The sequence below is a fragment of the Scyliorhinus canicula genome, chromosome 15 (assembly GCF_902713615.1).
Source record: "Scyliorhinus canicula chromosome 15, sScyCan1.1, whole genome shotgun sequence".
NCBI classification, from domain to species: Eukaryota; Metazoa; Chordata; class Chondrichthyes; order Carcharhiniformes; family Scyliorhinidae; genus Scyliorhinus; species Scyliorhinus canicula.
Genome location: NC_052160.1, coordinates 122,061,392 through 122,075,816, shown reverse-complemented (window position 1 = coordinate 122,075,816; position 14,425 = coordinate 122,061,392). Strand labels below are relative to the sequence as shown.

Here is a 14,425-nt window from a genome sequence, read left to right as displayed (position 1 = left end):
TAGATCCCGCCTCCGAGGCGGGTTATAAGTACCCAGAGTTCCCGGCGGTCGGCCTTTCTCTGTAGTCGACCACTGGGCTAACAACTAGCTGATTAAAGCCACAGTTTGGATCTTAATCGTGTCTCGAGTCGAATTGATGGTACATCACCCTGCACGTGGGTAGTGGTCACTCAGAACCCAGAACGGCTGCATGTGTCTCCTAGGCCGCAAGTTCCCCACCACTGGGTTCTATAAACATACATGGCTGGTGTAGAAAATAGTAGATATTTACTGCCACATCAGAGGACTGACGAGGCGGCATTTTTGGCTTGTTCTATTAATAGCATACATTCTTAAGCATATGGGGAGCATTGTCATGCTCTGTTCAATCTAAAGAATGTCAAATGCAAATAAAGATTAGGAAAATTATAAGAAAATCGAGAATCAGAATCGAATAACAGAACAATACATTGGAAGACTGCAGACTGCAAGATGCTGACACATTGTTAAGCTCCACTTTGAAGATTACAGGTCAAGTGTAAGTTGACATGGATCTTTCGACAAACATACAGCTGTAATGCTTTAATGAAAATTTATTTGGACAAATCAGTTTTGTTTGGGCAGGCAAAAAAGCTGGAACGAGCTCTGCATAATTATTGTCAGAACAATATCATGCAGTCACAGGCAAATACTATGGGCACGATTTAACTGAAATTAAACAGAGTCCTGTGGCGAGCACGATTAGCAGGGTGTTTCCCCTGCGCTGACAGTGTCGAGTACGACCCCGCTATCAAATGGGACTCTGCTTCATTTCTGGGCCTTGGTGAGTAACGTCCCACTGAAGTAGCTCTGAGTCCCATTTCCTGCACTAACGAGCTCCGCTCACCAGTGCAGGAAGAAATCAGGGCAGCGTTTGTAAATGTTGCCCGATCTCCAAACACCACCCACTCCCCCCACTGCGGCTCCGGACCCTCCCAATGTCCCAACTCACCAATAAGGGGGTTGAGACTCCCACACCTCATAAGAGCAGGGTCCCCCATGGGCCCAATCCCCGACACGGGCATGATGCCAACTGGACACGGGCATGACACCTGGGCACTGCCAGCCTGTCGCAAAATTTACCCGTGTCCCGAGGTCGATAGATAGCGCCCCATAGTTCGAGATGAATAAATCGGTTAGATTTTGTTCTTGTTTGGAAAAATTGATTGCAAATACTTTATTCTCCCCCCCCCCTCCCCCAAAGATAACAATAGCCCTTAAAGATAAATGACATTTTAAGTTTACTGAGCTTTGCAATTAATAGGATGAAGGGCATGTGGGGATTGGTGCTGTCTGGTAGTGGGCTGTCTGCAATGGAAGGAAATCCATTGAAATATCCATCAGCTCATTAAAGGAACATTGCTTCCTGCTGTGCTAGCTCACTAAAAAGTGAAAAATACTTGGCAAGAACCAACAAATCAGAATCTGAACCAATTTTGGAAACGTTAAAAATACATATTTAGGGTAATACAAGTAAAGGAGCTCATTCATCAAAATGTGTCACTGTTGCTTTACATGCATTTCCCACTGACAGAAATCAGAAGTGGCTGAAACAGAACTGAGTAAACATTCTGGCTTTCAACGTATACATTATGCCAGAATCCTTATATTGCACACTGGAATTAATCACATCATGTGCACATTCCCCATTTTACAAGAGTTGAAAAAAGCTCCAGTTTAAATTGTTAATTTGTTCTCAGAATGTGAACATCACTGAAAATGGTACTATACATTGTAAAGAGATGGTGGACTTTCATCTTCGGCAGTTTTAATGCAACCACGTTACTCGCCAGGCTGCTTCAGAGACTGAGCACAGGATTGGAGTCATACATTGATCAGACTGGGTAAGGACATCAAGTCTCCTCTTCCAAGGGGCATGAGGGAGCCAACTAGGTCTCTGAGGAAAATGTCCCTGCTTTCATAGTCAATTTGAAATTTTCAAACAGCCATGGTGAAACCTGGGGCAAAATTCTCCGACCCCACGCAGGGTTGGAGAATCGGCCGGCAGCGGCGTTATTCCCGCTCCCGCAGGGTTTTTAATTCTCTGACCGGCCAAAAACCGGTGCTGTGCAAATCCCGCCGGCAGCCTCTGAAAACAGCTGGCGCCGGCGGGATTTCATTTTTTTTTTAGTTTCCACAAATCTCCGGCCCGAATGGGCCGAAGTCCAGCCGACGTGGCCACGGGTCACGTCGGCGAAAATCACAGTTGCTTTAAAACGGCGTCAACCATCCGTTCAGTGTCGGGGGGGGGTTGCGGCATCGGGGGGGGTGCGGCATCGGGGGGGTTGCGGCATCGGGGGGGGGGTTGCGGCATCGGGGGGGGAGGTGGGTTGCGGCATCGGGGGGGGGTTTGGGGGCAGCGGCGTGCAGAGAGGGGGGGGCGACGGATGCCCGGGGCCAACGCACCGTCGCCCCCCCCTCTGTACGCCGCTGCCCCCTACCCCAACCACCCCCCCCCTCACCACCCCTACCTCCCTCCAACGCCCCTACCCCCCTCCCCACCACCCCTACCCCCCTCCCCACCACCCCTACCCCCCCTCCAACGCCGCCCCCCCCATCTCTCGCAACGCCGCAACCCCCCCTCATCGCCGCAACCCCCCCTCTCAACGCCGGGTCGTCCCCCCTCTCAACGCCGGGTCCCCCCCTCTCAACGCCGGGTCCCCCCCCTCTCAACGCCGGGTCCCCCCCCTCTCAACGCCGGGTCCCCCCCTTCTCAACGCCGGGTCCCCCCCCTCTCAACGCCGGGTTCCTCCCCCCCCCCTCAACGCCGGTACCCAAACCCCGTCCCCCTCCCTCTGAAGGCCGGTACCCACACAACCCCCTCTCTCTCCTCCTCCCCCCTTCCTTCCTCCTCCCCCCCTTCCTTCCTCCTCCCCCCTTCCTTCCTCCTCCCCCCCTTCCTTCCTCCGTTGGGGGGGGGGGTGCGGCGTTAGTGGGGGGGGGGTTGCGGCGTTGGAGTGGGGGTAGGGGTGGTGAAGGGGGTAGGGGTGGTGAGGGGAGGGGGTTGGGGTAGGGGCAGCGGCGTGCAGAGGGGGGGCGACGGTGCGTTGGGGTAGGGGCAGCGGCGTGCAGAGGGGGGGGCGACGGTGCCCCCCTCCTCTGCACGCCGCTACCCCTACCCCCAACCCCCCCCATCACCACCCCTACCCCCTTCACCACCCCTACCCCCTCCAATGCCGCCCCCCTCCAACGCCGCCCCCCTCTCTCAACTCAACACCGCAACCCCCCCTCAACTCAACGCCGCAAACCCCCCCCCCCTCAACTCAACGCCGCAAACCCCCCCCCCCCTCTCCTCTCAACTCAACACCGCAAACCCCCCAACGCCGGGTCTGTCTCTCTCCTCCTCCCCCCCCCCCCCCCCCCCCCCCCCCCCCCCCCCCCCAAATGCCGGTCTGTCTCTCTCCTCCTCCTCCCTCCCCCCCCCCAAATGCCGGGTCTGTCTCTCCTCCTCCCCCCCCCCCCAAAATGCCGGTCTGTCTCTCTCCTCCTCCCCTCCCCCCCCCCCCAAACGCCGTGCTGTCTCTCTCCTCCTCCCCCCCCCCCAAAATGCCATCTGTCTCTCTCCTCCTCCTCCCCCCCCCCCAAACGCCGGGCTGTCTCTCTCCTCCTCCCCCCCCCCCAAACGCTGGGCTGTCTCTCTCCTCCTCCTCCCCCCCCCCCCCAAAACGCCGGGTTCACCACTTCCGCAGCTGGTGAAACTGATGCGTATCGCGTCGGTCCGATGCTGGCCCCTCCGGGAACGGAGAATAGCGGCCTAAAAGAAGGCCCCGACGCCGGAGTCATCTACACCGATTTTTCTCGCCGGAAATCGGCGTTACGACGGTCTGCAGAGAATTTCGCCCCTGATCTCATGTTCTCTGGAGTACAAGTTTAACAGAGTAAAATGCCCCAGCACAGAATTTGACATCACGCTTATGGGTGATGTTGCTGAGGAGCAGACTGTAGATGAGAAATGTGCATTGGCTAAGAACAGATCCGTGGGAAGCTCCGTGGGTAGTGCAGGTCCAGGGTGAGAAGCTATTGCAGGATATGATTACAGCTTCTGTGAATCCACAAGTTAGCATGAGCAAATTATTTCTTGTGTTTTTTAATTTAGAATACCCAATTCATTTTTCCAATTAAGGGGCAATTTAGCGTGGCCAATCCACCTAACCTGAGCATCTTTGGGTTGTCGGGGTGAAACCCATGCAGACACGGGGAGAATGTGCAAACTCCACACGGACAGTGACCCAGAGCTGGGATCGAACCTGGGACCTCGGTGCTGTGAGGCAGCAGTGTGAACCACTGCACCACTGTGCTGCCCATGAGCAAATACATACTCATGAGTGCATCACCCTTGGTGTTGACTGGGAGGGGAGACTGGGGAAAATGAGATGGAGGGAGTGAACAATGTAGTGGCAGACAGATGTCAAGGACAATCAGGATGTGGAGATGCCGGCGTTGGACTGGGGTGAGCACAGTAAGAAGTCTTACAACACCAGGTTAAAGTCCAACAGGTTTGTTTCAAACACGAGCTTTCGGAGCACGGCTCCTTCACCTGAGGAAGGAGCCGTGCTCCGAAAGCTCGTGTTTGAAACAAACCTGTTGGACTTTAACCTGGTGTTGAAGGACAATCAGAGCAGAGAGCTATGTGCAGTATGGATGTTGGAAGATTCCAGTGCAAGGCTAGTATGGAAGCAGCAAGCAATTCTACTGGACACAGGGCAAGGAACTTGCAGCTGGCATTACAAAGGAAAATTATATTTCACTCCATTTTTAAAAAAAGATTTGGATGGTGGCTCTGCTGGGGTGGGGGGGGGGGGGGGGGGGGGTAGTGCATTAACGACAGAACGGAAGCCGACAAAAAATCCCCCAAGGACTGACTTGTAAATTGCAATATGTAGCGCAGTCATAACGTCTAGTTACTAACCTTCTCTGTCCTTTTAAGATCACTGCTGAGGTAATCTCTTTAGGGAGGTGACCCAAAATAAATGGGCCTCGAGATCAATTAGAGGCTAATTACTGTTCCAATCAGAACGTTTTCTGGATTGGCAGCTGCCTTGGCTTCACTCCTGAGGGAGGAGCTAGGTTATTGTTTTTCACAGCAGAAACCGTAATCCAACAGAAAACTTGCACACAAGCCTGCACTGCACCAATCAGGAATTATACGCATCGGACTCCTGGCAAAACTAAATGTAAGCAAATACAAATAATGTCCAACTGTGCCCCACTTTATACAGCCACACAATCGCACTGATTCTTGAAGGGGAAGTCCCATCACATGCGGTACTCACTTGAGGTGCTGACCTCTTTCATTTGCTGAGATGGAACGCAATGGCCGGGATTCTCAGGCCACATCCGGCCGGCGACTGAAGAATCTCGCCCGAGATCAAAGGACTTTTCTATTGTCCGCGTCTCACCCGTGGCGATTTTGCGGAGGGCGGGGCGGTAGAATTCAGCCCTAAAACTTTAAATGACCAGAATACCACAACTGTGCCCTGAAGGGCGATGCCAATAACAACAAAGCACTTCCCCAAAGAAATATCAAAGATTGAGAATTGGCCTGGTCCACGAATGGCTGCAAGGCCACACCTTATTTTCTCAATATTTAATGGAGTTGGTAACAATTTTCCATAGATAATATGATAATAGACATATGGCAAGAATTTAACATGGGATGGGAGAAACGACCATGGTTGACACATACGGCACCATTCAACTAAAAGGGAATGTGGCACCATTCAATTAAAATGAACCAAAGTCCCATAGCGAGTGCATGTAGCCACATGTTTTCCGGTGCTTGCAGTGCCGAGAAACACATGGCTATACAACGGCACTCACGTTACATAAGGGGCCACAGTGGGAAACGTGCAGCTGAGGGCGCGTTTTCTTCACCAAGGAGATCCGCTCACTAGAACTCTTCAGTGTAGTAAGAGGTCTTACAACACCAGGTTAAAGTTCAACAGGTTTGTTTGGAATCACTAGCTTTCGGAGAACTGCTCCTTCCTCAGGTGAATGAAGAGGTAGGTTCCAGAAACATATATATATAGACAAAGTCAAAGATGCAAGACGATGCTTTGAATGCGAGCATTTGCAGGTAATTAAGTCTTTACGGATCCAGAGAAAGGGGTAATCCCAGGTTAAAGAGGTGTGAATTGTTTCAAGCCAGGGCAACCACACTGACACTGCCAGGATGCCAGGTTGGCACTGCCAGGGTGTCCAGGTGGACCAGCATTATCAGGGTACCACACTGCCCAAACAGCATGCACCTGGGGGCCTCCGATCCCCTGGGAGACCCATTCAAGTGCCGTTCCATCTGGCACCCCGTTTGTGGGGACCAGTGCTGAACGGTGCTTGCCCGAGGTCTCCGAGGTGCAGGGGATAGATCCCAACGCATCGGGTACCTCGGGAATCTGCACATTAAAGTCAGATTAGCTGTCTCTGTCTAATATGCAGATTTGCTAAAAAGTGACCCTGCCCACAATGGGTGGGATTTGTATCGCGACAACTCGCGGGATCGTGTTAGATCTCGTGAGGCGTTGCGAGCCGGGTAGATCCCGGGAGCGGGGTCTCCCGGCTTTTATCAGCCACGCTGCGCTGCAGCGAACAGCCTTTCGGGTGCAGCGTGTGCATTTGATCACGAGGAAAGGCGCAAGAAGTGAATATTAACAAGAAAATTGTTGCAGTCACAACCAGAAAATAAAACATGAGGCAAGACAGTTAACCAGGATTTTGTGTGTTTACTGCAAAGCGTACTGCAGACGGAAAATTCCTGACCTTGTTGTGTATTCATGTGTTATTTTCCAAATATTTAATACAGCTTATAACAATTTTCCAGATCTAATGTGATAATAGACATGGATTATTATTGAAGGCCATTATTGAAGGCAGAATCCAATAAATAACCTCCTCAACATAACTAAACTTCCAGCTATTGGGGATGAGCTTCTCAAACAAGTCTTAGACAGCATTTTGATTCGCACCATCAATATGTAATTGACTTTAAATGTATACTTTTCTGCCGTACAGTCTTATAATTCTATGTTTATCTCTGTCACTAGATTGAAAAAAAATATTTTCCTCACCAATTTTATTTTTTAGCAGCATAAACTATTAGCTTTGACATAATAAATGTAAAACGTTCCAGGTGAAATATTCTGATTGACTATTATAATGAATAATGTGTACAAAGAAGCCAGCACATCTATTATTTCTTTATTAATCCTGTTCTCTGAGGAAATAGAAAATGCTAATCCCATTCTATTCACTGACATGATTTGGGGCTGCTGCTGTCAAAGGCAAAGGGTTTAATTTTCTGTCAGTCCCCGTCAGCTTTTCGCTAATTTGAATTTGCTTCAAATCTCCTCTTCATTATCTGCCACCGTTCAAAGCACATAATGACTGACAACTCATCAGCTCCTTATTTGACATTAACCTCTTCAGTACCAATTCCCTTTTGCATTCCACCCACGTGCTTATTAATCTGTCTTATTTATACTTACAATGTTACCAAATCTGAAATGGTGAACGTTGCATAATGGTTTTCAACTTTCCATTGCATTGCAGACTCTACATGCTTAACAATTGGACAGTTGTCAGTTCTATAAGATTGGCGCACTAGATACATCAGTCAATAACCTCCATTCTTCAAATTTTCCTTATAATTTGGTAAAATAGAGTTCCTGAGACAAAGTAATTGCTTTATCACTGGTTCAGGAAATGAACTTCCCGCTTGGTGCTGTATTGAGCTAGAAAGCATCTCATATTGGGCCCTTGTCATTCAACTCAGCACTTGTTCCCCACTCTCCTCACACGACCAAGCATTTCTCAACCATAAACTCTGTTACGCATGTCCAAGATGCACGCTTAACCAGGTTGACTACCATGTGTTAATGCAGAACTGCTATAGAATTTATCTTCTTTCCATCAAGCCAATGAGCTGTGGACAATAGCAAGCAGCTCTCCTACAAAGTATAATGGAAAATTGGGCCTCGGCAAAGCTAGTAGCAACTCTCTGGTGGGCGATGAAGAGGCCGATTGGCAAAGCACGGTGCAGGACCGGCAATGTGGTCAAGGGTAAAATATCAGATGGATGGCGAGGTGGCTGAGGGTGAGCAAAACATAACTTGGAGGTGGTATCACTGGGTGGGATGCGGACTTGGTGGCGATTGGGGGATGGGACCTGCAGCAGAGATGATTTAGATTGTGACACCCAGTAGCTGCCTACATTCTTTGAATGCAAAGTGTGGACTATTCCTCAGGTAAGATGCGAGGACATCTGAGTCAAGTCTAACATTATCGGCAGATATGGTGTAGCCAATCTCTCCAGCTGTTTCTACATTTCAAACAAAGGAAGCAACTATACTTTTGGAGGCAGGGCTATAAATGTTTAAAAGTTATAATAAAAGTCGATTGTGCAAAATCTAATATGTTTGCTCTAAACCTTGATAGGGGCGAGGTGAGGGCAGAGTGCCCTCTGCTCGTGTTCCCTCTGGTGCTGAGTGACTCAGTTGTACGTCTGCATTACCTGATAGTGCACCAAAGTGTTCAAGCGCTTCCAGTCATTTTCAATCTTTGTGGTGATGTCTTCATCTTGAAGAACAACTCGAGCCATTCGTCCTTGACGCCATTCTGCACAGATATACTGCAGATTAGTACCTATCCACCACCATTATGACAAAAATGCCAGTGGATTCATTTTTAAAAATTTGGATTTAAATAAAATTCTATCGAAAGAATGAATTTTTCATTAAGTGGTGACAGTGGAATTGATGTGAAACAACAGACATTGAAAGTTCAATTATAAAACCCTATTGCCTGCACCCACTGACGGTTGCACAAAAGCCCACAAAACTGCAGGAATAGTGGTGTTTCTTTTGGAATCATTAAAACAAAATTCTGATTTATCAGCTCCGTAATCAACACAGACACGGAAGCAATATGAAGATAGGAGAACATTTAGGGGCAGTGATCATAATATAATTAAATTTGAGCTCTGAATGAAGAGAGAAATGCATTAAAGCCCAAATTGTTGAACTGGAAAGCAGCAACCTTTGAAAAAGATACTTGTCCTTTCCGATTGGCAGGCAGTGACTAGTGGGCTACTGCATGGATGTATGCCAGGACCCTAACTGTTCACATTATATATTAATGATTTGGACAAGGGAACTAATTGTAGTAATTCCAAATGTGCAGATGATAGAAAGTTGGATGGGAGGGTGAGCTGTGAGGTGGATGCAGAGATACTTCAGTGGAATCTGGACAGGCTGAGTGAGTGGACATATGCATGGTAAATGCAGCATAATGTGAATAAATGTGAGGTAGTAAAAATAGGAAGGCAGAATACGATTTGAATGGTGTAAATTGAGAGAGGTGGATACTCAATGAGACCTTGATGGACCTCATGCATCAGTCGCTGAAAGTAAGCTTGTAGGTTCAGCAGGCAGAAAAGGCAGCAAATTGTATGTTGACGTCCGTAGTGAAAGGATTTGAGAGTATAGGAATAGGGATGTTTTACTACAATTGTATAGGGCATTGGCGAGGCCATACCTGGAGTACTGTGTGGGGTTTTGGTGTCCTTATCTGAGGAAGGACATTCTTGCTATGGAGGGAGTACAGCAAAGGTTTGCCGGGCAGATTCCGGGGACGGCAGAACTGTCATATGGGGGGAGACTAATCGGTTAGGATTATATTCATTGGAGTTTAGACGAGTGAGGGGGGATCTCACAGAAACTTATAAAATTCTAACAGGATCAGACAGGATAGATACAGAAAGAATGTTCCCGATGGTGGCAGAGTCCAGAACAAGGGGTCATAGTTTGAGGATAAGAGGTAAACCTTTTAGGATTGAGGTGAGGAGAAATTTCTTCATCCAGAGATGGTGAATCTGTGGAATTCACTACCACAAAAAGTAGCAAAGGCCAAAACACTGTGTAATTTCAAGGAGGAATTAGGTATAGCTCTTGGGCAAAAGGGATCAAGGGATATAAAGGGATATGGTGGCAAGACAGGATTAGGGTTTGGACTTGATCAGCCATGATGATAATGAATGTTGGAGCAGCCTCGAATGGCCAAATGGCCTCCTCCTGCTTCTATTTTCTATGTATGTTTCTATGTATTTCCTGAATTAACTGGAAGGAAACTTTGGTAGATGAAAAACGGCTAGAAACAGAAAGTACTTTAGGTAGAAGACAGATGGAATAAAAAGTTGCATTGGTGCTTCGCATGTTTAGAGGACATTATGACACACTTTACGACCAATTACTTTCAAGGTGTAGCCTCTGCTATTATGCTGACACTGCAGTTTGCACAAAACATGGTCCCACAAACAATAATGAGGGGACTGGCCAGACAAAAAAAAAGATTGTGGGGCTTAAGAATATGAAAAAGAGTGACACACCATTATGATAAAAGAAATCTTACATATTTTCAAAAAGCTTTTATTTTTTGTTTGCTTATTTTTATTTTACCTTCCGTCTTAAATCAACCAGAATAATTTATTTTGCTATACGATAATTTAAATTTACAAAAAATGATTCAATGCTTCTAACTGCCTGGCCTGCTGTCTGTGAGAAGAGTTCACTGCAATTGGCTACTTAGTCTGTTTGCTGACATCACTGCTGCAGGCTTCCTGGAGGTCACTCAACTTGGTGCCAGATTTAAATGGCCATTGGAAAGGGAAAATACACGTCACAGATGTTGCCAGATCTTTGTGAACAGCAGCGAGAATTGTTGTTTTGCCGCGGATTTCATAAACTCAGAAAGAGTGTCCTGTGAGAGTACCTTTAAGAAATGGGTGTTTAAGAAATGTACCTTTAAGAAATGGGTGTTTATCAGTGATGTCAGAGTGTGGATGGAGCTGGGCTGTGTCAGCTTTTTACTTTTGTTTTAAGCTGTTTGCTGCAGGGTGTGTTTTAGTTTCGTTTTCAGTGTTGGAGCTGTAGCCAGAGAAAGCAGGTGTACTGTTGATCTCTCTGCCATGAAAAGACTATCTCTTGATCGTTTGGTGAATTCAGAATTATAAATGTTTTCAGTAGTGAATGTAAACCTGATGTGCTTCTGTTAAAAGGTGTTTCTTTTGTTTTCTGGATATTTTTGGGAAGTTATTAAGGATTACTTAGTGTTGTGTTCTTTAGGGGTTGTATTTGAATTAATGGTTGCTAAGATGTTCACTGTATGTTTTAAAAAGGTTCATAGAATAAACATTGTTTTGCTTTAAAAAATACTTTTCCATTTCTGCTGTTCCACACCTGTAGAATGGGCCGTGTGCTCCCCATACCACAATCTAGTAAAAGTTGTGGGTCAGAGAAACTCCATGATACATGTTGGGTTCTCTAAATCCTGGCCCATAACAAGAGTAAAGAGTGAATATTATTTTCCCTGTGCTGGGAATTGGAAACAAGAGGCATGGATTTTGCATATATACCTGAAAGGGGAGGTACAATCAAATTTTTCCACGCAAAGGGGTTATTAGGGTGTAGACTTGATTGCAAATAATTAATGATTTGGGTTAGAATAACTATGGGCTGCAATTTTCGGCAATTCCCACTGGCAGCGACCGCCCACTGCAGGTTTCCCATTGGCGCAGCTGGCAACAACGGAAAATGCCATTGGCATGGGTGCGACTGGAAGATCCTGCCAATGACAAGCCACATCCGCTGCTGAAAAACATGGCGGGGGGTGGGGGAAATCATAGAATTTACAGTGCAGAAGGAGGCATTTCAGCCCATCGAGTCTGCACTGGCCCTTCGTAAGAGTACCCTATTTAAGCCGACACTGCCACCCTATCCTCATAACCCAGTAACCCCACATAACCTTTCGTTTGGACTCTAAGGGCCAATCCATCTAACCTGCACATCTTTGGACAGTGGGGAGGAACCGGAGCGCCCAGAGGAAACCCACGCAGATACGGGGAGAACGTGAAGACTCCGCACAGACAGTGACCCAAGCCAGGAATCGAACTTGGGATCCTGGAGCTCTGAAGCAACAGCGCTAACCAATGAGCTATTGTGTTGCCCTATCCCACCCAATCAACACATTTTACAATTAAGGAAGAACAATAACTAGCTCTGATCTGGATCTAGCACTGACACAGGAATGAAGGGCGTGATAACTTTGTTCAGCATTTAAAATGAAGAAGATTTGACGTAATGCATACCCAGGTCCATATCAACTGCCCGTGGCCGCTGAGAATAAGGTACGTTTTTATAGCTGGAGTCAAGGATTTTCTCTTTAACTTGCGTGATTGTATCACAGTTCAGCACCTTCACTGGAATCTCAGGACTGTTCTCATTCTCCGGATTCACACAGTTCAGAATCTATATATATATATATATATATAAAAAAACACAGCTATGATTAAGATAAAGATGAGCTTGGTATATCCAACCCAAAAGACTAAACAGATGCATGGATCCAAGGACAGATTCTACACTCTCCTACACCTCTCACTTTTCAGCACTTCCACCAAATCTCCTCTCAATCTTCGCTTAGCTAAGGACAGCTCATCCCTGGAACCATTCTTGTAAATCTTGTCTGCACCCTCCCCAAAGCCTTTTACATCCTTCTTGTGGTACACAGCATTGGAAACAATCCTCCAGCTAAGGCTGAACCAGTGTTTTATTAAGGTTCATCATTATATCCTTGCTTTTGTATTCAATGCCTCCATCTATGAAGCCCAAGGTCTTGTCTGCTTCTTTTAACCACTTTCTCTGCCCTGTGGCCTTCAATGACGAGTGCACAGGTTGCTCTGCTACTGCACTCCCTTTAGAATTGTGCCCTTGATTTTATATCTCCTCGATCGTCCTACCAACATGCCCACCTCTTTGCATTAAATTTCATCTGCTGCTTGTCTGCCCGTCCCACGAGTCTGTTTATGTCCTCTGGAAGACTACTGCCATCCTCCTCACAGTTCAAAATACTTCAAAGTTTGTAAAAATTTGAAATTGTGCCCACGGTACATTCAATTTAAGGTCACTGATATATACAAAGAAAATCACCTCGGAATGCCATTGTGTTCCTTCCCCCCCCATCTGAAAACCAATCAATCATTCCCTACTACTCTCCATTTCCTGCCACTTAGTTAACATTTGCAGCCATTTTCTGCCGCTGGCCCCTTTTATTCCACTGGTTTCATCTTTGCCAGCAATCCTACTGTGTGGCACTTTATCAAACACCTTTTCGAAATCCATGTATACCACATCAACCAAGTTACCCTCATCACCCCTCCTCGACCTCATTAAAAAAAACTCCATCAAGTTAGTTAAACCAATTTACCATTAACAAATTCATGCTGGCTTTCTTTAATCAATCCATGCTTGTCAAGCGATTGTTAATTTTGTCCCAGTTTATCCAAAAGCATTCCCACTGCAGAGGTTAACTTGATGGTCTGCAATTTTCTGGCTTTATCATTATTTTTTTTGAGCAAGTGTGTAAATTCCTGTCCTCTGGCACTCCTCCCCGATCCATGGAGGATTGGATGAATATGGCCAGTATTTTTGCAGTTTGCACCCTTACTCCCTTCAGTATCTGGTCCTGTTAACTTAGCAAGCTTAAGTGCAGCCAGTCTTCTCAGTTCCTCCTCATCATCAACTTTCAGCCCAGCTAGTGTATCAACTACCCCCTCTTTCTCCTCGACTTCCGATAGTTCTTCGCTCAGCACAACATCGAGGGCCGAAGGGCCTGTTCTGTGCTGTACTGTTCTATGTTCCTTTGCAAAGGCAGATGCAAACTACTCACTTACAAATTCAACCATGCCATCTGTGTCCACATGTAAACCTGCTTTCTGATCCCTGCCCAGCTTCAGCCCTTCCTTTGTTATCCTTTTTCTTTGTCAATGAGACACTTAACTAGGAAGTGGTGCATTTTCCCCAGGATCAGGAACACCTGAGAGAGGGGGCATGTGGATAGTGTGGGTGGGAGGAGGTGGTGGAAGCCTTGCTTGCTGAGAACTGCCGGGCAATCAGAGGCGAAGGATCACCCGGGCACAGATGAGTGATGGCAGGAGAAGGGTTGCGGGGAATCGGCAGCAAGAGCAGCGGTAGCTCCAGTGCCTGATCACTACCCGCCCTCCCTATGCCAAGTTCCTTTGGAAAAGGGGCCCTCTCCACTCCACTCCGACTCTGGAAACCTGCTACAGTAGCAACTCCAACAAGGTTTACCTTTCAGTCGCCTCGCATGGTGAGTCCACGGTGGCTGCTGGGTTAACAGCAACGGCAGCAGGACGAGGCCTTTAAGTGGGCATGATCTGTCCACTTAAGGGCCTCAATTGGCAGTGAGGCAGGATGGCCCAGATAGCCTTCCTGCCACAAGTTTATTACGGGCAGTGGCGGAAAGGTGGCCGGATCCTTACTGCCACCCTCCTGCCTGAATAACCTCCTCCCGCCCACCACCAGCTTCCAAACTCGCCAGCAGGAGGGATCGAAATTCC

At 47.3% G+C, this 14,425-nt stretch overlaps 1 protein-coding gene across 3 annotated transcripts in view; it reads right to left on the bottom strand.

Annotated features, from left to right (window-relative positions):
• The window catches only part of LOC119978730 (plexin-A2-like), a 512,723-nt gene that overhangs the window by 40,818 nt on the left and 457,480 nt on the right, over window positions 1–14,425 (bottom strand). For all 3 annotated transcript variants that reach the window (XM_038820560.1, XM_038820562.1, XM_038820561.1), the window contains 2 exons: window positions 12,155–12,314; window positions 8,525–8,628 (listed from right to left, as the gene is read on the bottom strand). In XM_038820560.1, coding sequence (XP_038676488.1) covers window positions 8,525–8,628; window positions 12,155–12,314 — 264 coding nt within the window. The remainder of the gene's footprint in view (window positions 1–8,524; window positions 8,629–12,154; window positions 12,315–14,425) is intronic.